We start from the raw sequence: 27,610 nt of genomic DNA, 5'->3' as shown, positions 1-27,610 counted from the left end.
GCTGACAAATGGGACTAGACTCATTTAGGATATCTGATTGACATGGGTGAATTGGACCGAAGGGTCTGTGTTTTCATGCTGTACATCTCAATGACTCTAAGATTATGAACTTTAACTTTCTGCTGAATTCATTCGCAAACAAAACATGTTAGATATACACAACTAAACATGTTTTTTTAATTCTTGTAAAAAAATGTTTAATGGTTATTTGTGGCAATTGCCAATGAAATATTTTCCATTAATTAATCATTACAATTTTATGCTTTAGGGATCATATCTAAACTTGTAACATAAATTGCAATAAATAAAAGCTTATTGTGAATTGTAACTTGATGGAACATCACAAAGCTTACGTTTTGATGCTCTAACAAGTTCCCTTTGGTTTTTCCAAATAAACAGCATGTTACAGAACAACCGCTTGGGGGCAGTTCCTGAGGAGGCATTACAGAACTTGCAAAGTCTCCAGTCACTGTAAGTACAACTCTGTAATACTGCATAATGCTGAGCAAATATCAAAATAAATGATGGAACAAAAAACTAGTCTGCAGTGCTAGTCCACCGATGTGTGGTACCCTAAGTTGTATTATCCATCAAAACCAAATGTTTAGGATGAAACTGCCTTTTCATGTGTTCTATCATGCCAGATATTAGCACTGGCTGAGAAAGTTAGAGAATCATTTCTTAGCCATCATCAACATCACCCTGAAACCAGCCACAAGTGATTCTCATGTTCCTCTTCCTCTTGTGGCCTTCAGCTGACATTTGGAATTTTGAGAGAGACCATAACCTCCGTTAATAAAAAGCAGCAAATGAGAGCTCAAGTCCTTCCTATTGAAGAATCCCACTATTGTACTGTGGTTTCTTGGCTGATAGTTGTCTGCTGAGCTTGACGTTCACTCCTACAGGAGTCACTTTGACCAATAAATGTCACTCAGCTTGTTTAAGCAAGGGGAGCAGCATTACAGTATGGTATGAACATGCACGTATTTTCCAAAAATACATTCATTTTCTCCCTTGCCTTTAAAATATTGAAAAGAAGGTCTTCTTCATTGTGGGTAATTCAGCAAAATGTTGCATTAAGTTTTTGGTACTGGAAGAGCAATTTCCCTACCTTCAAATGATGAGGGTTTTGGAAGCCCAAAAAATGAACTTTTTGGGAGACTTTCTGACCTCTAGGAGATCCACCACAGGAAGCCTGTTGAGGGGTCTAGCACATACTGACAGATGTTCAATAGTTTGACACCATCTACTGTTATTATTAGATGCTGCATTATAACATAGATGTATTTTAATGGAATTATTAATCACAGGGCTCTTTCCTGTAGATAGTGAATTGGCCAGCATTGTCTAAGTACTGCCGTGCATTATAGTACTTTCCCCAGTATAGATAGTTGTCAGAATGCATTCAAGGCAGTCGAAAAATGGGCTTTGATACCTTCCTGTCATGGTTTGGATTGAGATTGAGACATTGAAATATTCTTTTTACTTTGAGTTTTTAAAGATTATTTTAGGAAATTTCCATTCACTAAAATAGCAAAGAAAAATACAAGTGGAACTGAGGTCAGAAAAAAATGCATAACCTTACTGATGTTGGTTTACCAGTCTCAAACATAAAGCATAGCCTTTGTCACTAAATTCCAGAAGAAAGGTAAATCCTTTTTTCAGGATAAGAGGTCATAAGTAGACAAGGACTTGTCTGGGTGTTAACAATAAAGAAGGAGGAGCGTTTAGATTATTGGAGATTGAGCAACTGAGACATTACAAAATCGTAGCAGGAGAAGACTTGAACCTTCTGTTATTGGCTGTTGTGATTATTGGCATAGAAGGACACTGTTAGCCTATCAGGTTTATGCAGATCTCTGTTGCGCTATCCAGCCAATCCCATTCTTCTGCATTTCCCTGAAGTGTCCTTCTGAAATCATTAGTATTTACCCTTTCACCACCTATATCATCATCAGTTTCCAGGTTACTGGGTTAAGAAAAAGTTCTTGACCTCTACCCTGCATCTTTTGACCAGAACATTAAATCTATGTCTCCGGTCCTTGTACCAGCACCTAATGGAAACAGCTTCCTTTGTCTAACTTAGGAGAAAATGAGGACTGCAGATGCTGGAAAGTCAAAGTTGAAAGGTGTGGCACTGGAAATGCACAGGAGGTCAGGCAGCATCCAAGGAGCGGGAGAGTCAACGTTTTGGCCGTACGTCTTTCATCAGGAATGTAGCGAGGGCGACTGTCTAACTTATCCAAATCTTGCTAACCTTGCACACCTCTAACAAATCTCCCTTCAATCATGGCACTCCCCTCAATCTCTGCAGTCCAAGGAGAACATACATTTCTTAACCTCTCCAATCTAACTTTCTAACTCTAATCTCTAATCCCTTTTACAATAAATCCCCTGTGCATTCTTAAGGATGACCACATTCTTTTGGCAGTGCAGTGATAGAGTATAGAGAATTTGGAGCTTGATTATGTACTCCACACACTTATGAAGCCCAAGATATCATATGCAATGCCAACTTACTCTGCATAAAGTTCATTGGCCTCAAGTGGCGGAAAAATGATTGATCTCACCAGTCTCCAGTTATGGACAATGAAATAAAATGGCCAAGAACACCAATATTGATTGATTCCAATAATTCATAATGCATGTACAAATATGAACATTTGTTCAGACATAGAAGAAATGTCACTGATTAAGTAGTCCACTGGCACTCCTATATGGAGAAAGAGCACTTTTGTAGGATGAACCAGGCTGCCTGATGTTAATGGAATCATACTCAAGGAAGGGGTCAGTGCTTTCAAAAGAGGATAAAAGGATCAAGGAGAGAGAGGGAGTAAAAATCTTAAATACTTTTTTTTCAGGTGGGTTAAAACAGTCATTCTAGATTCTGCAGAGGTTTACTTGCACGTAAATCAGGCTGAACTTGTAAAGCAGAATCGTATACTGGGCGCCTTTTGTCAAAGCTTATTGTGGAAAAGAAAACAGACAGCTTTCCTTGTTTGCGGCTGTTCATGGTCAAATTATTCAAGCTATCTTCTGTTCTGAGATAACTCCAATAAAACAAACGGTTCATTGTTGAATTTTTAAACTCTGAGGCATGTTAAACAGAATTTTGTTAGAAATGACATGACAGCTTAATTTCTTTTCCCCCTTTTGTAACCTGAATTCTCTCCCTTCTGAACCAAAGTAAATAAAGGTGTCAGACCTAGAGAATGGTATCCAGTGACCAGATGATGAAGTGTATTGGTCAATAGGAGTGTTACAGCAGCTGGGCAGCAGGCAATGAGATGGAATGATAAAAGCAATACAGAATGTGTACTGCTGGCTAGAGTAACTCCTTAGAGAAAGACTAGACTTGTTTTGTTCATTTTGGAATTGAGTTGAGTGCTGATTAGGTAAAGATGTGCTGTGGTTTAGTTTCATGCTCTGTTCAGTTTATAATACCACATTTACCAGGTGTCACATTCCACAGCTACCCAGCTAGAACCTGGTGCATTGGTCACTTCAGCGTAAAAGTCACACCCAGGAGGTTTTTACGAAGGCAAGCAAATAAACTCTAACAGTGCAGCAGCACAATAAAATCCTCCTGGTTCGCATAACAGCAATATATGAGCAACTTATACATCAGATCTTGTTATTCAGAGTAATTCTAGAATTTAAAAAACACAAACGCTGGAAATCTAGAATGGAAGTACAGTAGGAATTCCTGCAAGTACCTTCCAAACTCTAGGTTAAGTTTCCATAGCCTGACCAGACCATAAGGCTGCTGTCTCAATAGAAGCAACGAGTGGTGGTTTAACCTAAGGGTCACCATATATCAAGCAAATGGAAAGGTTGAGAAGGAGGGTCCTTTATGGTAACTTTAATGAAATCAGGAACTGAACCCACTGCTAATGGCCTCCCTTTGCATTGCAAACCAGCCATCCAGCCAACTGAGTAATCTAAATGTCCACCACCTGGAAGGACAAAGGCAAGAGAAGCATGGGAACACCACCATCTCCAAGTTCCCCACCAAGGCACTCATCATCCTGACTTGGAAATGTATTGCCTCTCCTTCACTGTTACTGGGTAAAACTCTTGGAGTTCATTTCCTAACATCATCAAGGGTTTCCTTATGTTCCCACGGACTGCAGTGAGTTGAAGAAGAGCTCACCATCACCTCTCTTTTCTCAAAGGCAGTTGGGGATGTACAATAAATGCTGGCATAGTCGGTGAAACTCACATTCTGTGAAGAGTAAAATAAAGTCAAGATCAATCAGCAACTCAATAAGAACAGGATAAGGTAACACTTTTGAATGAGACTCTTTGTTCATTTGCATTCATTTACTTGCACTGATTCCTAAACATTTAAATGATAATTATTATTCATCATCGGAAAATCAAAGATCTGAAATTTAGGTCCACAGTGTGACCGCTTCTGGTGATACAGATACTGCCAGCTGGTAAATGAGAATCCCTCCAACTAATGTTAACATGGCCTGTATATAATGTGACCTGACTCTAAGGTTGCAAATACACACAAACCACATGAGTAACAGAACCATGCAGCATGCACACTTTGTGATGCCTGTCAGTCTCTGCCACTGCCCTGATGCTCAATCTATCATTTTGATCCTGTTCACGTATTTGCTTAAGTACTGCTGTGCAGTCAGATGCAGAATTGATGATGCCTCCATGTTATTTCTTGGATCTAACATGGAGTGTTCAACTGAGTAACATTCAACAAAACTTGCTGTTGCAGATTTAGTGCATGTATTGTGTTAAGTGTCATTGGAAGAATTTTCCAAACTGTATAGATTTACAACAGAGTAATGCTAGATTTTGCCATACAGTTCAGAGAAGCTGTAAGGTCTATCAGACTAGTTACACTGGGCTGCACACTGCAATCATGTTTAAGTGAGATCAATGCAAAGATCATGTGCTGCCTATCTCAATGCGTAATCCTGCCTTGTTTCCATTAGTTAAGTATTTATATATTGTGTTGTTGAATAGAAATGGTCTGACACCCGTTGTTCTGCATTCTTTCAGGTTGTATGTGAGAACACAGCTATGTTAGTGTTCAGTGAAAAATGTTTGTCCCTGAATAGATCTGTTAAATAGATAATGGTAGTGGAATTTATGTTTTTTATGAACAGTAAGTTTACATTGTCAGAAAATTCAAGTCATCTTCCAACATTCTTTACTCATGCAATTGGAAAGGCAGCAACCGTAATTAAACCCTTTATGGTGAAAGCGTAACCTTCTGCAGCTGATGAATCATTGCAGTGTGATTCAAAGCTAATCAACTATCTTTGTAACCATTGGGTTTTACTGGTAAGGTTTTGGAATGCAAAACCATTCACACTGACAAAGCATATAATTTAGGATAAAACTCAATTGTGCTAGTTTACAAGAAAAGTGCAAATTAAATCAGTGGTTAAAAGCATAATTCAATGCTGAACCTTGTGAGTTAATTTTCATTACTTTCTGCCTCCAAAAATGAAGTGTTTTTAGGCTTTTCATCACTAAAACTTCATGTCCTTTTGATTATCTTTCTTCATAGACACAAGTTAGAGTTCTATCCCACCGCCTTCAACATAAATGAATACCAGAGAATTTAAAAAGCAACTATCTCAAGGCTTTTGGATCAGGATCAAATGGTGAGACTGTGCCATGCCAGGAATGATCATCTGACATGATTTTTGCAGGTGAAAGTGAGGACTGCAGATGCTGGAGAATAGAGTTGAGAGTGTGGTGCTGATTTTTTCAGGATTGGCTAATTAATGGCCAGAGGGCACCTCCATCATCCATTTGAGGATAATGGATTGGTTCTTGAAGCCGTACCACCTTCTAGCACTAAAGGACCTGCAACATGTCCCCCTCCTTATTTTGCTAGGCCTGCTATCTCTTTAGCCGTAGATTGAATCTGAACACTCCTGACCTGTCCATTGAACTACTGGTTGCTATTGTGTCATTATCTCTCCAGGCAATATAAATCAGTATCAGCCTTATCTCTAAAGCCCGTGGTTGAAATCTGGGGTACAGCAGCTCCAATAATATTCTCAAATCATCACTAACATTCAGGTCACCTTAGGAAGCAACTCTGTAACATAATTTAACAAAACCATCCCTACCTAATGAGCATCTTGACAATGCATTTACATATTTGTTCAAACTATTTACTTGGTGATTTTTCTTCCTGTTTTTATTACATCATTGTCGGGGGCTTTGCAATTTTGTCACTAAAACTCATCCTTGGGATCATTGTGAGTTATCTAGATAGCTCCAGCAATTTAATTAGGTTTTGGATTTCCTCCTTTAATTCTTATAAATCCAAGTCCCATGATTAATTAAAATATTCTGGATTTTGTTTTCCAATTTTCTCTCCTTTACAAGTATGGAGCTGATTCCATAAGGCACTGGTTTACAAGACTATTGAGGGTTAGATTATTTGACAATGCATGTGAATGGTGAGTGTAAAGGGAAATCATCAATGTTTTTCCTGAGGCGTTGGAAATTGTCAGGAGTACTGGGAATTGCCGTTTGCTTGTTTGCCTTGAGAAGCCTAATTGTGATTTTGTTTTACAAGCCCTGTTTTTACAGCACATCCCAAGGATTAAAAATTCGACCATTCTGGTCGTTAGTGCTTACTTCGTCGCAAGGTGCTTGCATTTAACCATGAAGCCACTGGAGTCAGCTATTGTTTATATCATAATTCACCTGTTGGTTGTGTCACTGTGAAAACAAGTGGGTAGTGCAGTAACTTAATGTATACCTCTGGATCTTGGTTCTGAACCTAGTTAAAGGCTGAGACAGACATCTCTTTGCCAAAGTGAAAAAAATCCCAACTATTATGTGGTTAAGTGACATCAGCCCAGCTTTATCCTTGTGGTCAGAATTCCACACCACAAAAGTACCCATCATTGGACTGTAGTTGTCATTAATTTTGCATTTGTTTACTCAGATAGCAGCCACAGTGATGGCTGATGCAGAAAAATCGAAAAACACCAATAAAAGTCACTGTAGTCTTAGCAGACCACATGACTGTGCTCTCATTAGAGGGAGATAACTGCTGATGCTTTAACTTGAGGGTCTCCATGCCTCAGGTGAAAGGAGGGATTGAGAAGGAGAGTCATTCATTGTAACCTCAGCCAGTGCAGGAATTATACCCATGCTGTTGGCATTACTTTGCATGGCAAACCAGCTGTAGAGCCAACTGCGCTAACCGACCTCCAGTTAGGCATGCCTGAGGCTAGGGCAAAGATGCCTTTGCTTAGAATACTGTAAAAGTGCCCACACTCTATGAATATGCTCTACTGGCCCATGCTATAACTTAATGAAAATGTGTTGTTGGAAAAGCGCAGCAGGTCAGGCAGCATCCAAGGAGCAAGAGAATCGACATTTCGGGCATGAGCCCTTCTTCAGCCCTTTCCTCATTCCTGAAGAAGAGCTCATGCCCGAAACGTTGATTCTCCAGCTCCTTGGATGCTGCCTGACCTGCTGCGCTTTTCCAGCAACACTTTTTCAGCTCTGATATCCAGCATCTGCAGTCCTCCCTTTCTCCATGCTATAACTTAATTTAGATTTCATGCTTAAAATGGAGAAACATTCCAATTACCCACAATCCTTCTCAGCTGACAACATTCTGTTGATGAATCTAATGGATTCAAGGTAGGGGGAGCTTGTTCTTGTAGTATAGTGGTAGTATCCCTATCCCTGGATGGGAGTCTCGGGTTAAAGTCCCACCTGCTCCAGAGATATGTAATAGAATCTCTGTTAGAATAGATTGGTTAGAAAAATAAGTTAATGAAAATAAACTGATTCAAAAACACACTTGAAAAACATTGCCTTATGCATTCAGAACTATGACAGTGGCTGGGTTCGGGAGTCTTTAAGCCAAATTACAAAAACTCTTATACCATAAGTACTTTAGCAGCAGGATGGTGGGGTAGCAATTCAATGACTTATGATTCCTGTGGAACAAAATGTTACACAAACTGAACACTTTTGATATTTGAAACAACATCCTGCAGGTTTGAACGGGAGGTTTCATGTTTTAATAAGTACTACAGAAAAACAAGTAAACTCCACTCCTTCACTATTAACTGAACTGGCCAAGCAAGTCCTATAAAACATTTCTCATTGCAATTTATCTTAACGTAATGGCCTGTGCAAGATGAAAGTGTAGCTATTCAATCATTTTTTTGAATGTCCTTATAAAATGCTTTAATTATGTCATTCGAGTAAGGAGTAAATTATTGAGTTTGTGCAGCTTAATTTCCTGCTCAAATCGTTCCAAGTTTTACATTGCAGTGGAGTGTATGTAATGCTTGTCATGGAACACCAAGTCCAATAGGAACTCACTGGGAGTTCGGTCAGATCTAGCCTTCTTGGTTCAAAAGTAATGATTAAGTAACACACCCACAGCTTTCCTTCATCAACATAACTGGCCTCTAGAATAACAAGTCAAACAATAAGGAGCAAAGTTCCATGTTTTGTTGGAAAAGCTGTTCTTTTGAATTAAATCAAGCATGATTGTATTCCCAAGCAAAGTGTAATACCACAGTTTACAACGGAGTAATCAGTAAGGTACATTTATTAGAATAGTGCAATTATGTCATACAATGGACAAGGAGGGCCTCAGCTGTACTTATTAGGTGGAGTGTATCACTTGACATTTTACAGGAATTAATATCCTCTGGAATCTCTGCTTTCAGCTTCTCTTTTAAGGGTATGAAACAAAATTTTAAGGGTTTGAAACATGAACTTTCAAAAGTTGATTAGAGTAGATTATTTGCAGGTAAAGGGGCAGTGGTTAGCACTGCTGCCTCACAGCGCCAGAGACCCGGGTTCAATTCTTGCCTCAGGCAACTGTCTGTGTGGAGTTTGCACATTCTCCCCGTGTCTGCATGGGTTTCCTCCAGGTGCTCCGGTTTCCTCCCACAGTCCAAAAATGTGCAGGTTAGGTGAATTGGCCATGCTAAATTGCCGGTAGTGTTAGGGGAATGTGTCCGGGTGGGTTGCTCTTCAGAGGGTCGGTGTGGACTTGTTGGGCTGAAGGGCCTGTTTCCACGCTGGAACTAATCTAATCTAATCTAATCTAAACTAAGTAGGAGGCCTTCAAAAATGTGATAACAAGAGTTAAGAGGCATTATGTTCCTGTTCGAGTGAAAGGTGAGGCTGGTAAGATTAAGGAACAATAGATGAATAAAGATATTAAGGTTCTAGTCAAGAATTAAACTCAATCATATATTAGATATAGACAACTGGGATCAACAGGGCTGCAAAGAAAAAACTGGGAACTATAGACCAGTAAGCCTAACATCTTTGGTTGGTAAATTACTCAAGAGATCTGAGAGGTAAGCTATACATGTATTTGGAAAAACAGGGTTTGGCTAGGAGTTGTCAGCATGGCTTTATGTGTGGGAGATCATGCCTCACAAATTTGTTAAAGCTCTTTGACGAAGTCATCAGGAAGGTTGATGAGGGCAGGGAGGTTGATATAGTCTATATGGATTTCAGTAAGGCCTTTGATAAGGTTCCACATGGTAGGCTGTTCTGGAAGGTTAGATCACATGGAATCCAGGGAAAGCTAGCAAATTTGATTCACAATTGGCTTGATGTTAAGAAGCAGAGATTAATAGTAGAAGCATGCTTATCAGACTGGAGGACTGTGAGTAGTTGTGTGCCTCAGGGGTCAGTACTGGGCCAGTTGCAGTTGTTATCTATATAGAATCATCTCCCCTCCCCCCACCTTATCCCAGATCCAACCTCCAACTCGGCACTCCCACTTGAATTGTCCTACCTGTCCATCTTCGTTCCCAAAAATCCACTTCAGCCTCTGATCCAACCTATCACCATCAACCCCCACCTTCATCTACCTATTGCCTTCCAAGCTACCTTCCCCCAGTCCCAGCCCTTCCCATTTATCTCTTCGCCCCTTTGGCAACTCCCCACCCCCAGATTCCTGATGAAGGGCTTATGTCCAAAATGTTGACTCCCTTGCTCCTCAGATGCTGCCTGACCTGCTGTGCTTTTCCAGTTCTGATCTCCAGCATCTGCGGTCCTCACTTTTTCCTAGAGTCATAGAGATGTACAGTATGGAAACGGACCCTTCGGTCCAACTCGTCCATGCTGACCAGATATCTTAAATCAGCACTTGGCACATATCCCTCTTGATTTGGATGAGAATGTACAAAGCATGATTGGTAAGTTTGCAGATGACACTAACATAGGCAGTAACACAGACAGTGAGGAAAGTTATCAAAACTTGCAGCAGGATCTTGATCAGCTGGGGAAGTGGACTGAGGAATGGCAAATGGAGTTTAATATAGATAGGTGTGAGGTGTTGCATTTTGGAAAGTCAGATCAAGATAGGAGCTTTATGGTGTCAGATAGGGTCTTAAGGAGTGTAGTGGAACAGAGGGACCTTGGTGTTCACGTGCACAGTTCTCTGAAAGTGGAGTGCAGATAGACAGGGCAGTGAAGAAGGTTTTTGGCCCACCGGTCTTCAGTCAGTGCACTGAGTGTAGAAGTTGGGAAGTTATGTTGCAGTTGTATAAGACGTTGGTGAGGCTGCACTTGGAGTATTGTGTTCAGTTTTGGTCACCATGCTATAGGACGGATGTTACTAAACTGGACAGAGCACAGAAGGATTTTACAGGGATGTTGCCAGGACTGAGCTACAGGGAGAAGTTGGACAAGCTAAGAATTTTTTCTTTAGAGTGTAGGAGACTGAGGGCGGAGGGGAGGCGGGTGGGGGGTGGGGGGGGGGGGGGGTGGGGGGGGGGGGTGTTGTCCTAGAAGTGCATAAGAGGCATGAATAGGGTGAATGCACTCAGTCTTTTTCCCAGGTTTGGGGAATCGACAACTAGACGGCGTCAGTTTATGGTTAGAGGGGAAAGAATAAATGGGAACCTGAGGGTCAAAGTTTTTACACAATGCATGGTACACGTCTGGAATGGAAGTGGTTGAGGCAGGTACATTAATAACATTTAAAAGGCATTTGGACAAATACATGGATTGAAAATTAAAAATCACACAACACCAGGTTATAATCCAACAGGTTTAATTGGAAGCACGCTAGCTTTCAGAGCAACCAAATCATGGATAGAAAAGGTTTAGAAGCATTTGGGGCAAATCCAGGGAAATGGGCTTAGCGTGTATGGACCTTTTGGTTGGCATGGACCGGTTTGGGCTGAAGGGCCTATCTCCGTACTGTAGGACTCTATGACTAAACTGACACTCTTGAAGAGTATAAAGAGTATAGGGGCATTCTTAATAAGGCAATTAGTAAGGCAAAGAAGGGATATGAGACAGCCTTGGCAGATAAGGTTAAAGATAATCCAAAAGGATTCTGTAAATACATTAAGAGCAGGAGAGCACCTAGAGAGAGCAGGACCCCTTCAAGAACAATGAGATCATCTTTGTGTTGAACCTCAGGAGATGGGAGAAATATTAAATGAATGTTTCATGTCAGATTTTATTGTTGAGAAACAAATGGAGGATAGAAAACTCAGATAAATAAATATTAATGTTTTGAAAACCGTTCACATTACAGAAGAGGAAGTACTGGAGGTCTTCAAAAACATAAAGGTAAGTAAATGTCCAGGATCTGACCAAGTTTGTCTCAGGATGTTGTGAGAAGTTAGGAGGGAAATTGAGGGGTCTCTAGCAAAAATATTTGTATCAATATATGTGGGTGAAGTACAGGTGGATTGGAGGGTGGCTGATGTTGTGCCATTGCTTAAGAAAGCTGTAAGGAGAAGTCTGAAAACTATAGACCCATGAGTCTAGTGGGTAAGGTTGTTGGAGATGATTGCAAAAAGTAGGATTTGCATGCATTAGGGCAGGCAAGGATTAATTAGGGATTATCAATGTGGTTTTGTGTGAGGAAAATCGTGTCTCACAAACTTAAGTTTTTTTTAATGAAGTAACTAAGATATTGATGAGGGGATAGCAATAGATGTTGTTTACTTGGATGTCAGTGAAGCCTTTGACAAAGTTCTGCATGGTAGATGCAGGTATTGTTACAATGTTTATAAGACATTTGGCTAAGTTTATGAATAGGGAAGATTTGGAGGGATATGGGCCAAGTGCAAGCAGGGGTGGGACCAGTTTAGTTTGGGAAATAGTCAACATGGATAGGGTATGTTTACATGCTGTATAACTCTATGATACGTCAGCTATGTAATCCAGCTTCATTGATTAATGTTTGAATATATCTGCAGTAGACATCTAGATCCTCATTTTCATCATTGAGGTGTGATTTGCAACTGGGGCCATTTTCTGAAGTGTATTCTCACCTCTTGCCCAACAGTGTTATTTTTCATTGTGAGTAATGGATGGGCTAGAATCAGGGCTGCTGCCTTCCAAAGCCAAAGAGAAACAGAAGCTGATAAATCTAGAGATTGACAGGTTAGAAGGTTCTAACTAGGTAATAAGCTCAGTTCTACAAATGGGTTTAGCAACTTGGTCCTCAACAATCACCCACCACTCATTATTGCCTCTTCAAATGCCCAGAATCTCCCACCATGACCTTTCAGTTTTACTCACATGGTATCTATGATGGACAGAATTTAGTAACCTTGTAGTAACACTGAAAATCATAGAAGTGCTCATAAAACTGTCCAATTAAACAAGCAGCCAATGAAAAATCTCTTCAGAAACATTAATCCTCTGGGAAGCTCATAAAACTATCAATAAAACACAAGCCTCTCAGACTTCACTTGAAAAATATTAATATTGTTTTAATTTGACAGGATTAAGAAAATTAATTTTGGGAGATCTATAATACCTGATAATGGACAAGAGCAGGATTGCTGAACCAGGCTTGTCCCCATATCTCATAGCCATGCATTAAATGGAATTTGCAGAATCAGGTCCCAAACCCACCCTTCAGAAACCACCCACCCCCATCACCCACCACATAGTCTCCATTCTGGTGAAGATGGGACCATTAAAGACCATCCTTTGGTATCTTGTCCGAAGTGATCATTCATTATGTGTTAATGGATATTGAATTGCACATGCTGTTTTGACCAGCTCATCCCCCTCTTACCTAATGTCAGTCACATTTACTTTTTGATAATGGGATCAGGGATCTGAGCTGATTTTCATTTTGTCTGATATATCAGGGACACTGAGGTTAGTTCTTCTCTTGGCTGAGGTCAGCAGTCAGCTAAGCCAGCCCCAGCCATGAATGTCCTTGCTGACCTGTATAGGTCAGTGCCATTGAACCTACCACAGACCTATAAGTTGGTGAAGTGCTCTTTAAAACTGTGGAAAAAAAACCCAACAGTCATTCAAAACCTCTAAAAATTTTGTTCCTATTCATCTCTGATAAAACTGTCCAACAAAATAAATCCCACAGTCCCCTTGATAACCACATCTGAGCACTACTGCCTCACAGCGCCAGAGACTCAGGTTCAATTCCTGCCTCGGGCTACTGTCTGCGTGGAGTTTGCACATTCTCCCCGTGTATGCATGGGTTTCCTCCGGGTGCTCCGGTTTCCTCCCACAGTCCAAAGATGTGCAGGTTTGAATTGGCCATGCTAAATTGTCCGTAGTGTTAGGTGAAGGGGAATGGATAGGGGAATGGGTCTGGGTGGGTTGCTCTTCAGAAGATCGGTGTGGACTTGTTGGGCCGAAGGGCCTGTTTCCACACTGTAAATAGTCTAATCTAATCTAAGTCCATTCATGGGGCTTGGAACTCAACACAGTGCAATTCTAAAGTACAGCTGTGTCCACTGTTGGGCTGAGACCACAATTTTTTGCTTGGTTTCTCTTTCCATTTGCATGCTATATTTTCCCTCTAATTTTGATGCAAGATGTCAGTTCCATTATGCAGCTAAAGAATATCTTGAATAATGAATGTATGGGGGTAGCCTTGGAGTTTCTACCACCCTGACAATGTGTTTTTGACAGAAAGCCATGGAACGCGCATTTACTTAAATTTTCATATTGGATACTAGGTTCATTCTCGAAAGCAATAGATATAGCCAAAGTATCAGGGCAGTTGGGTGAGAGTGTTAGTTGACGCAGGACTCAGACACTGCTGTGGACCTGAAAAAATATTCTTCAGCATCAGGTAGCTATTGGGAGAGTAGTGGTGAAGGAGTGGGGCTGCAGGGGTGTGGTTTGAGTAGAGAAAACCTGGATCAATTCCTGGAATGGCGGGACTATCTTAGGTTGAAAGATTGGAGCAACTGAGCTTGTATACCCTTGAGTTTAGAAGACTGAGAGGGGATCTGATTGAGACGTATAAGATTATTAAAGGATTGGACACTCTGGAGGCAGGAAACATGTTTCTGCTGATGGGTGAGTCCCGAACCAGAGGACACAGCTTAAAAATAAGGGTAGACCATTTAGTACAGAGATGAGGAGAAACTTCTTCACCCAGAGAGTGATAGGTGTGTGGAATGCTCTGCCCCAGAGGGCAGTGGAGACCCAGTCTCTGGATTCATTTAAGAAAGAGTTGGATCGAGCTCTCAAGGATAGTGGAATCAAGTGTTATGGAGGTAAGGCAGGAACAGGATACTGAATGTGGATGATCAGCCATGATCATAATGAATGGTGGTGCTGGCTCAAAGGGCAGAATGGCCTACTCCTGCACCTATTGTCTATTGTCTATTGTCTATATTCCTTCCCGGGTCTCAAAATAGTGGAGATAATGTCTTTTGGGCTTTTACAATTGATCCCAGCCTAATGTTGTTGCTTCCCAAACACTATTGCTGATTGACTGGGAGCAGGGGAATATTGGTTAGAACTCCACAAACTTCACTAGACATGCTTTACCCTCAAGCAATTACTGTACAATATACCTCTCAAATGGATATTATCACTTGTTACTTTTCGATAACACTGCATTACAGTCGTTAGCTAGCATTAAGGTTATTTGTCAGTCCAATTAGAATCTTAGAATCTGTAAGTGTGGAAGCAGGCCATTCAGCCCATGTACATCCATACTGATATACTGAAGAGCATTCCACCCAGAAACATCCCCTACCCTGTAATTCTACATTTCACACGGCTAATTCTATCCAGCCTGCACACCCCTGAACATTATGGACAGATTCAACATAGTCAATCCACTTATCCTGCACATCTTTGGACTGTGGGAGGAAACTGGAGTACCCGGAGGAAATTCATGCAGACATGGGAAGAATGTGTAAACTCCACACAGACAGTTGCCCAAGCTGGAATCAAACCCCTGCGAGGCAGCAATGCTAACCACTGAGCCACCATGCTTGACAGAGGATGAAGTTTCATTATCCATTTTTAACCAGCTATCATCAAAAGGAAAATTAAATCTCACAGCCCACAATAACTCAGTGAGTACACAATTCTGGGATATGAAGGGGCAGTAAAAGAAATAAAACTTTAATCATTATTTCATGCTTTCTAAAATTTTCTTTACATATGATTTAAAGTTTAAAATACCCATTCAGAAACCCCAGTTTTTAACCTCACATTAAAATGTAGTCATCAACATGTCTCGAGTATTTTACTAAGATGTTATAAATTAGTACAGAGTGGAAGAAATGTAAAATGGCAAAGCATTACAGGGGAGTTAGACAGGTGCTTGAAAAATTAGTCAGTTCTTGGCTTTTTTGAAGGTGTCTTTGAAGACAGGGAAGAGGTAGCAAGCTTGAGCAGTTTAGGGAGGGGAAATCAGCAGCTGCAAGATAACCAAAAGCTATAGCACCAATAGTGGAATGTAAGGAGGCAGGAATGCGAAGGAGTCTAGATTCTATGGATGGAAGAATTGAGAGGTCACTGTATCCACTACACTAGTGTACCCATCAATAAAAGCTGTGATAATTAATTAGATCAAGCTGCCATCACAAAGTGTGTGACCACAATTTGTTCAAACTATTTTTAGAAAAGCCTGAAATTTGTCAATGCATCATTTGAGTTAAAGAAAGAAAATAAGAGAAAATCCTAAATATCTTATCATTTGGGAAGCACCCTTCTAATAAAACAAATTCTGTGGTAACTAGCTCATTTAAAAGTTGTATTATTCCTACTTCTTAACGTTTTGTCAACTGTAATGGAACCAAGTTCCTCTTCTATTCATTTCTCTTCCATTAACTGCAACTTTCAAATAAAAGATGATAATTTCATGTAAAATTATTCCAACGACCAGGTGTGAACAAGCCTTGAAAAAGCTGGTTCATAGAAATGACGAGATCTTGTAGAGTGTCTTAATGTGTCCTCAGCTATTCAGAAGTATTTTACAATCATAAGTATGTTAAAAGTGGCAAAAGACTGCATGATTGGATTACTTTGAAAGTGTCACAGGGAAGGATTTGACTAGGTCACTGGGAGAATTCATGATGTTTCTTTGAATCACCCATTGGTACTTTTATAGCCCCCCCCTCCCACCCCTCCCCACCCTACCCCCCAAAGCAAAGAGCTTAGTCTCAGCTCTCCTTCTCATCTGAGCAGCTGGCCTGATATATCAGACTAAATAGTGCAGCTGAAATTGCATTTCCATTTCCCTATGCTGTGAGATTATAAAACTGGTGCACAGATGTCTTCCACCAAGTTGACTTTTTGAAATGCACTGTCACGGGCTTTCTGCTGTCTGTGATGGAGGTGCATGCTGCTGTGTGAATGCCACATTATTGGAGAGGTAATCTTCCGGATGAGATGTTAAAGCAGGGCCCTGTCTGACTTCTACTCTGAATCTAAAAGTTCTCATGTTAGTTTTACAAAGAAGAGCAGTAAATGTCCTTTCAGGGTTATGGCCTTAAGCAACAAGAGGTATGGAGGGAAAGCAGGAGTATTCTATGGTTGTTGAGGTAGAGGCTGTAGGGAATCTAATCTAATTAGGGATGACCAATAAATGTTGCTATAGCCAGCAACATCCTCATCCCAAATGAATGTAAAAATAAAGTTCCGAGAACAAAACCTCCAGGTCATTCAGAAACACAAGGACAGGTTCAGTTCTGTTTCTTGCAGTTCAATATAGCCTACTGCTGTTTATATTCACAGATGAATACTTAACATATTCATATGATGTTTCTCTGCATATAGTTTTGCAGATGTTTAATAGATTTTTAAAAAACCTATCTACTATTACAGCAAAGGAAGAGCTTTTGCAGAAATGTGAAAAATCTATCTTAATTTTGGCACCAGCCATTTCCATCCTAATGTTCTAGCAAATGCTGTTCAAATTGCTATAATTTGGTAACCACATTGTGTACCACATAAAGCTTTAGAATCTATTTTTTGCCATTTATTGCAATTTCTAGGATATTCTGGTGACTGTATTTTTGGAATAATGGAAATTTTAGTGTTTAATTCAAACCTGAAACAACAAAGATAGTTTTCCTCCAACCCCAATTAAACTGATCGAACTCTGATTAGAAAACCTGTGAATATTTGTTCCCTGTGCATGCAGTTGAATTTGTTTTTGGGGAAAAAAACTGAAATAATTGCTCAGTAGCTTACTAACTAGTAGTAAAGGAAAAACACATTGAGAAGGAGGCCATGTCGCAATGACCTTTGACATGCCATGTGACATTGTTGCAATAATGGGTTCAGATACTTCCCAGGGTCACAAAAGCTCCACTGTTGACAGTAGGAAAATGTTATCTTGTATAAAGGCATTAGTGAGCACATTAGAAAAATAAATTGTTTATAGATATAAATGATTATTTCAGAGGTTGACCTTTACTTTTCCAAGGCCAGATATTTGGGTTTCTGATTATTTGATAAGTACAGTGAGATAGAAGCTTGTGAACAACAACAACAGCATCAGCCCTTCTGAATTAGGAGCCAGAAAGCAATTTTAAGAATTAAATCCTCACTGTAAACTGTGTACCATGTTATTTAATTGACCACAACATCCCTCTGCAAACACAAAATATGTGAAGACTATCTTCTTGTCTTGAACCTTCATACAGCAGGTAAAGACAGCAGTATCAAATTCAAGTTTCTAGGGCAACTCAGTGTCCTGGCAAGTGTTTGACATTCTCTTGCCTCAGGCTAGTGCCATTGCCCATCAGGTATGAACTGCTGTGGCTATAGATTTGCATGATGCACCACTCATTAAGATTAATCTTAGATGTCCGGTGCCCTCTGACAGGCTGTGCTGTCATGTAATTGAGCTCAGCGTGGCACTGCAAAATGGAAGAGAAGACAATTTATGACACTGGTTGGTTGAATCTCTCTCAACTTTGCGCATCCAACAGTGCACAGAAGACTGCACATATGTGTGAATGTCAAGCCAGATGAACAATACAGACTAGAAATAATTGGCTTCAGCCAACTATGCAGATGAACTCTTATCTTCTAATTGAGAAAGATATTCATCAACCTGAAATTTTGCTTGGCTGGACAGGATCTTTGATGTAACCAAAATGGTGCTGAAGCCCCAATAATGAAGTCCTGCTGCTGAATACAACACTCATTTTATTTTGTGCGGGGGAAGGTGGTGGTAGTGGTGGAGTAGGCATCTTTTGTGGTTTGACCAGCTGCATTTAGCCAGATCCAATTCATGTTAGGAGAATGAGTACAGTTTTATGGCTTTTGATGAAGATCATTTTGCATTTGTGCTTGTTAAATTCTTTCTGACAGAGCCAAATGGTGTATTAAAATGTTTTAAAAATACTTGTCTATTTTCATTTTTAATTTATTTTGATTAAATTGTATAAGTTGCAAGCAGTAAAATCCTTTGAAATGTTTTAATCAGAAAATTCTTTCTCAAAGTTACAGGCTTTAGCCATCTTGAGCTGCCACAGTCATTTGGAGGCAGTAAGGGAGCCTTTTGGTTCAGGAAACCCTCTGTTAAACATCTAACGCCCATTGAGATTGTTTAAAGCAGACATGAATGTGTGGAAGAAGTGGTTGTATTGGAACAACAAGCTGCCAAGGCATTTAAATTCCCAAGCTCTTTAATTTCTTTTCTTAAAATCTAACCCATATTGACAAAACTTCATTTGTACATTCATTCATGTACTTCATTCATTCAGCTTTAACATTGTAGGAATAACAACTTACCACTACCACTAGACTCTGGAGGTTGGGGAGTGGGGAGGGTGGGGGTGGTGGTGGTGGGGGGGAGAATTGTACAGTCATTTCACAGTTTGAATGAGTTTTCTAGATGTTTGATGTGGGTTTCTAAATTCAAGAGGTAATTTAATGAGGGATTGACTACTTGATGGGATTTACATGTTTTGATTTGTTTATAGAGGTTATAGAGGTTAAACCTTTTATAGAGGTTTATAAAACCACGAGGTGCACGGATAGGGTGAACAGCCAAGGTGTTTTTCCTAGGGATGGGGAGTCCAAACTTACAGGGCATAGGTTAAAGGTGAGAGGGGAAAGATTTAAAAAGGACCTAAGGGGTAACCTTTTCACACGGGTGGGTGGTGCATGTATGGAAGAATTACCAGAGGAAGTGGTGGAGGCTGGTACAAATACAACATTTAAAAGGAATCTGGATGAGTGTATGATTAGGAAGGATTTAGAGGGATATGAGCCAAATACTGACAGATGGGCAGTAGATCAGATTGGGATGCCTGGTCAGCGTGGATGAGTTGGACTTATTTCCATGCTATATGACTCTATGAATGCTATGACTCTCAGGACTGTGTTTTGTTTTATCTCCATCTGATACTGGGTAATCTAGCATTGAGGACATATGAGTAAAGGCACTAAGTTGCCATAAGGACTATAAAGAGCAATGAGATATGGGTATGGGTTGGCATGGAGGCTAAGTGAGGTTATGGAAGTTTGGTTGGCACATTAGGTGGCATGGGGCTAGTGTAGTGTCTAAGGAGTCTGAGGAGTGAGAGCGAGAGAGTGTTTACCTTATTGTTAGTTTTTACAGCTGTGACACCCGGATCATTAAGATGAGCCTTTCACAGAGCCTTAACGTGCTTTTGGCAGTTCTTGTGAATCCTTGCCAGGGGAAGTGGACCCAACTCCTTTGAATAGTTACATACCTCCCAGGAATAAACATTAAAACATCCAGGACACGTTTTCCCAATTTGAGTTAGCAATTTCAGGAATATTTCTGAATTTGCATTCCTAACACAGAAGCATAAATTCAGCAAATCATCTTAAATCAAATGACAGTGTCTGAACTAACACAAAATTAGAATGTGTTTATAGTGATTGGAATGACGTTAGTCAAGTGGATCTTGTTGAGCACAAGATCCCTGATTGGGGCTGTTAATCTGAATCTTAATCAGCCAGGAGTATAAGCAGGAGTATCAGACAGTTTCCTCAGTCTAGGGACTGGCTCTCTGGTAGCTGGTCAGAGTCCATGTACAGTGCAGTTGTAAATGAAGATTGACTTGATGATGGGATATCAGCTTCCGTGGAGTTATTTCAGTGTTAAAGTTACTAAAAAGTAGCAGAGCAAGTTAAATAGAAAAAGGAAAATGAGATAAAATCAAAATACTGCAGATACTGGAGATCTGACCTCTCTACCTCAGAAGAAAGTGGAGCTAGAGTTCATTGAATATTTTTAAAGCAAAATTAGGTAGATTCTATTAAGGCAAGGGCATCTAAGGTTATCAAAGTTATTGGGATTGTGGACTGCAAAATTCAAACAGGTCAGCTGTGATTTTATTGAATAGCAGAGCACACTCTAGGTCAAACGGCCTACTTCTGTTCCTAATTCACACCTGCAAAAAGAGAATTAAAATCAATCATTCTCACTCTTTTAATGTAACGTACAAAACTATATAATTCTAAATGTACAGTTTTGTTCTCCATGCTTGAAGAAGGAGGCAGTATAGTGAAAGTTCACTAAATTGGTTCTTGGGAAGAGGGATTTTTCCTATGTTGAAGGGGGATTGACAGGGTAGAGACTGAGAGGTTGTTTCCCCTAGCTGGGAAACTGAGAACCCTAGGCTTAGTCTTGGGATAGGGGGTTGACCATTTAGGACTGAGATGAGGAGTATTTCTTCTCTTAGAGGGTTGTGTTTCTTTGGACTTGCCTACTTCTCTACTTCAGAATCCTTCACCTTTGAGACTATTTAAGGCCGAGATAGCTTGATGTTAATTTTGTAATAAGCACTAAGACACATATGGCTCATAAAATCACAGTAAGAGAATGTTAAATCTAACTAAAAGCAAAACAAAAACAATAAGCAATTTTGTTTGCTCCTGTTTTCCTGCAAATCATGAATTACATTTGTCATAATTATCCAGCAAGTGTTAACTTTCCTTTTCAAGATACCAGGGTATAATATTTTATTGATATTTGAAGGACAGACAGTCCAACTGATGCTTATAACTAGTGGAATTATTAAAATCAACATGATTAAATTTTTTTACGATTTAAGCATAGAGATTTTTGGACTCTATACATAGGCTAATCTGTGTGTGTTGCTGGAAGGAATAAAGTGCATGCAATAAATATTGAATGTTATACAATGTCAGCTTAGTGTATGTCATACACATGTCGAGAAAATAATTCAGTGTGATATATTTGAAATTAAGGATATTCTGATAAAGGTTGTGCTTGGGTTGATGTTTATATCCCAATCTGTGTTTGACAGTCTCTTATAAATTACTTTAAAAGTGTTTATGTAAACAGTGTCCATTACCATGCAGACTGTATAAATGGTAAAATAGAACTGTTCAAAGAAAAGGTTGTTATGTTCTGTGAAAATCTGATAGTGCATTCACAAAATATTGACAAAATGCCCGAGAGTTTATTTGACACAATTCCATAACCCTTAAAAAAAAATAAATCTCAACTCATCTTTTTTTTTATTGCCTAGGAGACTGGATGCCAACCATATCTCTGTTGTGCCATCAAACTGCTTCAAAGGATTGGTCTCACTTAGACATCTCTGGCTAGATGACAACGCCCTGACAGATATCCCAGTCAAAGCTCTGAGCAGTTTACCTTGTCTACAAGCCATGACCTTGGCCCTGAATAGAATTCCTCATATCCCGGACTATGCATTTCAGAATCTTTCCAGTTTGGTAGTTCTGTAAGTAATGTTGCTTTTGTTCTCATTGCTGTAAAGATATTTCTGTATGGATATGGTACAATCTTTGAATAAATAAGTAATAGTGGCACTAAGTGTACCGTGAAATGCAGAAATCATTTGACCTGTCCTGTGGCCAATCTAAACAGCTCAGATGAGAGCAGTGGGTTGAGTTCACTTTAGGATGCCAAAACTATTGTACTATGCAGGGGTTTTGTCCAACATTGATTACAAATCAAAATACTTTTAGTCTGTTTCAAATTATTCACAGAAATATATTATGATCTTGCAAACAATTGCCTACTAAAATAATATTGGATGCTGCCATTTAACTTCGGGCTCTTTTTATTTAACCATGTACAAAGTTACTACTCAAGTAATAGTAGGGACAGTTACACATTGAGGTCAATTGTTTGGACAGCATCTCCCAATTTCATGACCAATACTATCTAGAAGATCAAGAACAGCAGATACATGAGAATGTCACCATCAGAACTCCCCTTCAAGCCACTCACCATTCTGAGTTGGAAATATATTGCCATTTCTTCAGTGTCACTGGGTTAAAGTCTGGCACTCTCGCTAACATTACTTAAGCCAAATGGATAGCAGCAATTCGATAAGGACCTCACCACCATCTATTCAAGGGCAATTAGGGATGAGCAATAAATGCTGGCCCAGCCAACAGTGCCCACATTGCATGAATGACTGAAAAAAAGCTCAAATTCTTTACAATTTAAGTATAAAATGTCGAGAGACAACTAGGTGCTGTTACTGAAAGTTTTGATTATGGCTAAACAGGAAGTGACATAATCAAAATTGAGTTTGACATATCTAACTTCTATGTAATATCATTCTGAAAAAATGGGCTGAAATCCCCCTTCTCCTCCACAAATGTGGGGCTGTGAGAGGACTGAGGGGATGGGGGATACTGTGCCAGAACTGTTTCCAACATCCCTGCTGCTAGGATGTTTCCCAGCAGTGAGAAGACATCCCTGGAAGATCCTGTCTGATAACTTGCGACCAAATCTGCATGCCTATCTCTGAGTAAGGATGTCTGAATGCAATGTTTGAGTACAGTTTGATACATACAAAAACTTAATAAATCTAAATACAGATCATTACCACATTCTTGTGTACTGGAAAGTATCTGAGTAATCCCTGGAATGTTTTTCCTTTACAAGTTTAGCATCACAAAACTAAACATCATTCTGCTCACTAATGGGGTGATCCAATCACCTGAAGTCACTTTCTTAATCAGTAGCAGCTGAGGTCGTTGATGACTGTTTTGACTAAACAGTTTCTTGATCTTTTAAACCATGTTTAACGGGGAAACTTTCATCTCAATGAAAGATATAACCAACATTTTTCACGTGATTTCTAGAAGTTAAAACCTACCATAGCTGAAGTCTGGTCTACCAATGGAATGTGCACTCTCAGGTAATGGTTCCCAGGATTTTAAGATGCACTATTAATAATACCTTTGTTTACTGAATGTGTCGCTGTGGGAATTTATGCCAGAACTGGTTTATAATGTCACAATTCAAAGAATCTTGCTAAACAATAGTTGGGACTTGGGTGAATAATGGTCAGACAAAACTTTATATTGGAGGAGTATCTGCAAAATCATGCCCATAATATTGTTTGTGTTGTTAACTCTCCTGAAGAACATGACTCAAACTGGCATTGAATTCTAACAGTGCTGGCAACCCTCTCATCTCTTGTCTGTGTTTATGTGCCAGTAAGGCATGGGGCATCGCAGTACAGCCCAGAACATGGTTTTGATTTGAGGGCTGTGGCCAAAACCATTAATTTTTGAATCACATGACAAACAAAACCAATTGCTCCATTGAATGAATTTGATCTGACACTCTGGAGTGCTTGCCTTCAGTTTTGGTCACTGCACGTCAGTAAAGGTATTGTAGGCATTACAACACAGATTCTCAACGGAACAGAAACCTCAACTAACAGTGAGGAGTTACATCATTATTTCACAAAAAGGATGGTGGCAATATGGAATTTCTGCCTTTGAAAGGCTATAGGTGCTCAGTCAATTAAAATGTTCAACATTGACATTGATAGATGTTTGGTATATAAGAATGTCAAGGGATTTGGAGGAAATCGAATTGAGGTAGACTTAGCCATAAAATGTAGCTGAATACAGACAGCATTGAGAAGTTAATGGCTTATTCCTTTCCTCTGTTTGCATTGCAGTAACAACACTATTAAGTTTCCATATTCTTTAGCTTTTACAATCTGCAGGCAATGAATTTTACTGAAATATTATTGATGAAGATTCTCATTATTCTTATTGCTTCAAAACCCATAGAGACTGATGACTCTTAATAATACAAATGACTGATGCAATGGATTGCATGGCAAGATCTCACATTTTAAGGCTTTTACTCTAACAAATGAATTGAAATTCCTGACAAAGGACTTTTGCCTGAAATGTCGATTTTCCTGCTCCTCAGATATTGCCTGACTTGCAGTGCTTTTCCAGCACCACACTGCCAGCAACTAAACATTACCAGTAGACAACTAATGCACTAAACTACAAAAAAGCTATTCTCCATTAAATTGTTAACAAAACTGAAAAACCCATGTCATTTCTGTATAATACACTGCACATCCTACAGAAACATTGGCTGTGTATAAAGAATCTTATCCCTGTTCTAACTTGATGAACCTTCCAATGTGTTTTTAAAAACAGTCCCTTCATTCAGTATTAACAATTAATTTTCTACATTTTCTCAAAGTCATTCATTTGCTTGTTGAAAAGCCAACCATTTCACCTACTCCAAATGAGAAACTGCCTTGAAACGGATCTCCCAATGAACTGTGACAAATTTGAAACACAAAATAGATTACAATTGCATTTAGAAGTCTGTGGATTTTAACAACAAAACTTTGAGGGATTTTCAAATTGCTTCAGCCTGTCATGTCATGGAGCATACAATGCAGGTCCTTCTCCTCAAAGCAAGCTCATACATTTAGTCGAGTAGAAAGCGAAAGTATTAATCAAAGGTGACTTGATTGTCTTCAGAGGAGAACAAGAGCAAATGGTACCACTCCTACATATCACATCAAACATTGTAATTTAGAAACAGATTTGAGTGCTAATTTACCAATTCAACTGGATAATATTACCAAGTAACGCATGAACAGCTTCATCGGAACAACATGTAGGAATTGAAAAAGACTGTGTTATCAAAGTCATTCAAAATGTGGTAAAAGCTATTAATCTCCGATATTGCAGCAGTGGTTGGTATTGTCTGTTAGCCCTGTGATCTTGGGGATATTGTGAAGAAAATCTGTTGAAGGGAAGAAATGGGAAATGTGTTTTTATTCAAAAAGGTACACCTCTCAGGGGAGCAGAATCAGAAGGTGCTAGAAATTTTGAATTTCAATTGCAGAAGCATTACAAATTGGCTAAAATACCACTTAAAAGTAAGTCTGGTAGTTAACAATAAAGAACATGCATTGAAATTACTAAAAAAATAATTTTAACACAAGTTATAAAGAGAATTTCATCCTTACTGAAAAGATGGAAAATATTTGGCATATTCTAACAGGGAACCTTGTAGCACCAAAGATTTCAAAAATTTGTAAAAAAAAAAAAATTTCTTCCACAGAATGTAAACATTGCCAACTAGGCCAGCATTTATTGTCCATCCCTAATTGATCTTGAGGAGGTGGGGGTGAGTTGCCTTCTTGAACTGTGGCAGTCTAATAATGTTTTCTAAAAGAGTTGAAAGATGAACTTGGATTGTCCATATTGTCTTCAAATTTTCTGTTAAAGTGAATCAATGCTTTAGTATTCATGTTGATTGCAGATGGGGAGATATACTTTTCAAATTCGATGCTGCATCTGTATTCACTGTATCTGTCACAGTATCTGTCATAGAAGGTTTTGCAACTTTCCAATAACAATCCTTTCAACTGCCAATTCCAACTGATTATTGATTTGCAATGCTGTAAATAATCCAGAATATCAAATCCAAATGCTGAAGCTCTGAAACATGAAAAGACAAAGCTGTGTATACAGAATAGGGTCCATCAGGATTTGTAACGAGGGGAGAAATGCTAAACTTTCTCATACAGTTGAAAACTTCAAGTTTAAAGACATCAGTAGCCTAACCCTTGTTTGGAGTAAAAACTCACATCCTTTTGACATCTGATTTAACTGAGGCTCTGAAATGATGTGAGTCTTTTGACATGTTTCAAAGGGAATAAGAACTACTCACATTTATCAAATTGGTAATTTAACACCAGAGTATCTGAACAGAATTTGAACAATTGTGTAAACTTCAGGGGGTTATGTACACAAATTGAATTTTTATTTGCCAATGAGTGATGGTTTAACATAAATCTGACATCATTTTCAATTTTGAACATATGTACACTGCTATTAGCAACAAATATTTAAAGAATTGGTGTAACCTGAATCGAATAAATATGTGGAATGGCTGAAGAATTTCAACCTAAAGTTTGTTTAAGCTTGTCATGTGCACGTTCTTTTCCTGATTGTGCCACTAATGATACCCTGCAGGCATCTCCATAACAATCAAATCCATTCCCTGGGAAAGAGATGTTTTGATGGTCTCCACAGCCTAGAAACTTTGTAAGTCGGCATCTTGTTTTATTTGTTTCCTTTTTTTTTTGAATGTTTTCAATATGTAAAAACAGAAATTCAAAAAAAACACTCAAAATAACTGAGGAATTAACAAAATCTTTAAAGTGAAACACAATCACCAATGTATTTCTAATTATTCTGTCTCTTCAGTCGAAAACTTACAATATTCTCCGTGAATAACAAAAATTTCAGGACCCCAAATGATATAAAAACCTATGCACAGTCATATATGTGGAGGCGCCAATGTTGGATTGAGATTGGCAAGGTCAGAAGCCACAGGACACCAGGTTATAGTCCAACAAGTTTATTTGAAATCACAAGCGTTTGGACCGCTGCTCCCCCATCGGATAAAAGACTGTTGTGTCACTTGTAGGTATTTAATGATATTGCAAAAATAATCTATTTATGGTGTTTAATAAGTCATCTACTGTCAGATTAATAAACACGAAAATGTTTGCCAACTATTGCAGTACAAGTTAATTGCTACCTCAATTTGGTCTGAAATAGTGTAGATGTTTAGGCAACCCATGGAGAGCAGACACTTCAGTTTTTTTCCTGTCCTGGATTCATTGTTTTGTATCTGAAACCAAACAATAAACTTAATTAAAAACCAAATAAAGACCTCTTGCAGCACATTTGTGAAGCAAAATATCAAAGAGCCAAACAGAACAGTTGACACAATCATCTGTGACCCTTAACACTACTTTTATAAGAACAGGCCTGTGCAGTATTTTGTATGAAAGATTCCAATCAGAAGGATATCTCTGGCTGTGAATGTGTGAGCTTGCCAAGAAAATTAATTCAGTTTTATATTAGTGGGAACAGAAATGCAAAAGCAACATAGACCAATCACCAAGTGCTGCATTTGCTAATGTGTGAGAGGGTTTTCTCCTTTATAAGTAATTGAGGGAGGAGACCACTTCTGGATCCTCAACCCACGTTTTGCAGGCAGTATTCCCAGTTGGGAGATCTTGCTGGAGGCAAACTCTTTGCCCCGTCCAAGTCCACCATCCAATTGCATCCTAATCAGAGGGCCTGC

The 27,610-nt window shown here is 39.2% G+C and overlaps 1 protein-coding gene across 4 annotated transcripts in view; it reads left to right on the top strand.

The window, feature by feature from the left end:
• Window positions 1-27,610, top strand: part of LOC140457906 (leucine-rich repeat-containing G-protein coupled receptor 5-like) — a 156,821-nt gene that overhangs the window by 90,433 nt on the left and 38,778 nt on the right. For 2 of the 4 annotated variants that reach the window (XM_072551679.1, XM_072551678.1), the window contains exons 4-6: window positions 400-471; window positions 21,726-21,941; window positions 26,488-26,559. In XM_072551679.1, coding sequence (XP_072407780.1) covers window positions 400-471; window positions 21,726-21,941; window positions 26,488-26,559 — 360 coding nt within the window. Of the gene's footprint in view, window positions 1-399; window positions 472-5,567; window positions 5,640-21,725; window positions 21,942-26,487; window positions 26,560-27,610 lie in introns of those variants that run through there. The other 2 variants (XM_072551681.1, XM_072551680.1) reach the window with 2 other exon arrangements.

This window comes from Chiloscyllium punctatum, chromosome 32, assembly GCF_047496795.1.
Source record: "Chiloscyllium punctatum isolate Juve2018m chromosome 32, sChiPun1.3, whole genome shotgun sequence".
NCBI lineage: Eukaryota > Metazoa > Chordata > Chondrichthyes > Orectolobiformes > Hemiscylliidae > Chiloscyllium > Chiloscyllium punctatum.
Note: the sequence above shows the minus strand (reverse complement) of the source record. Positions and strands in the feature narration are given on the sequence as shown.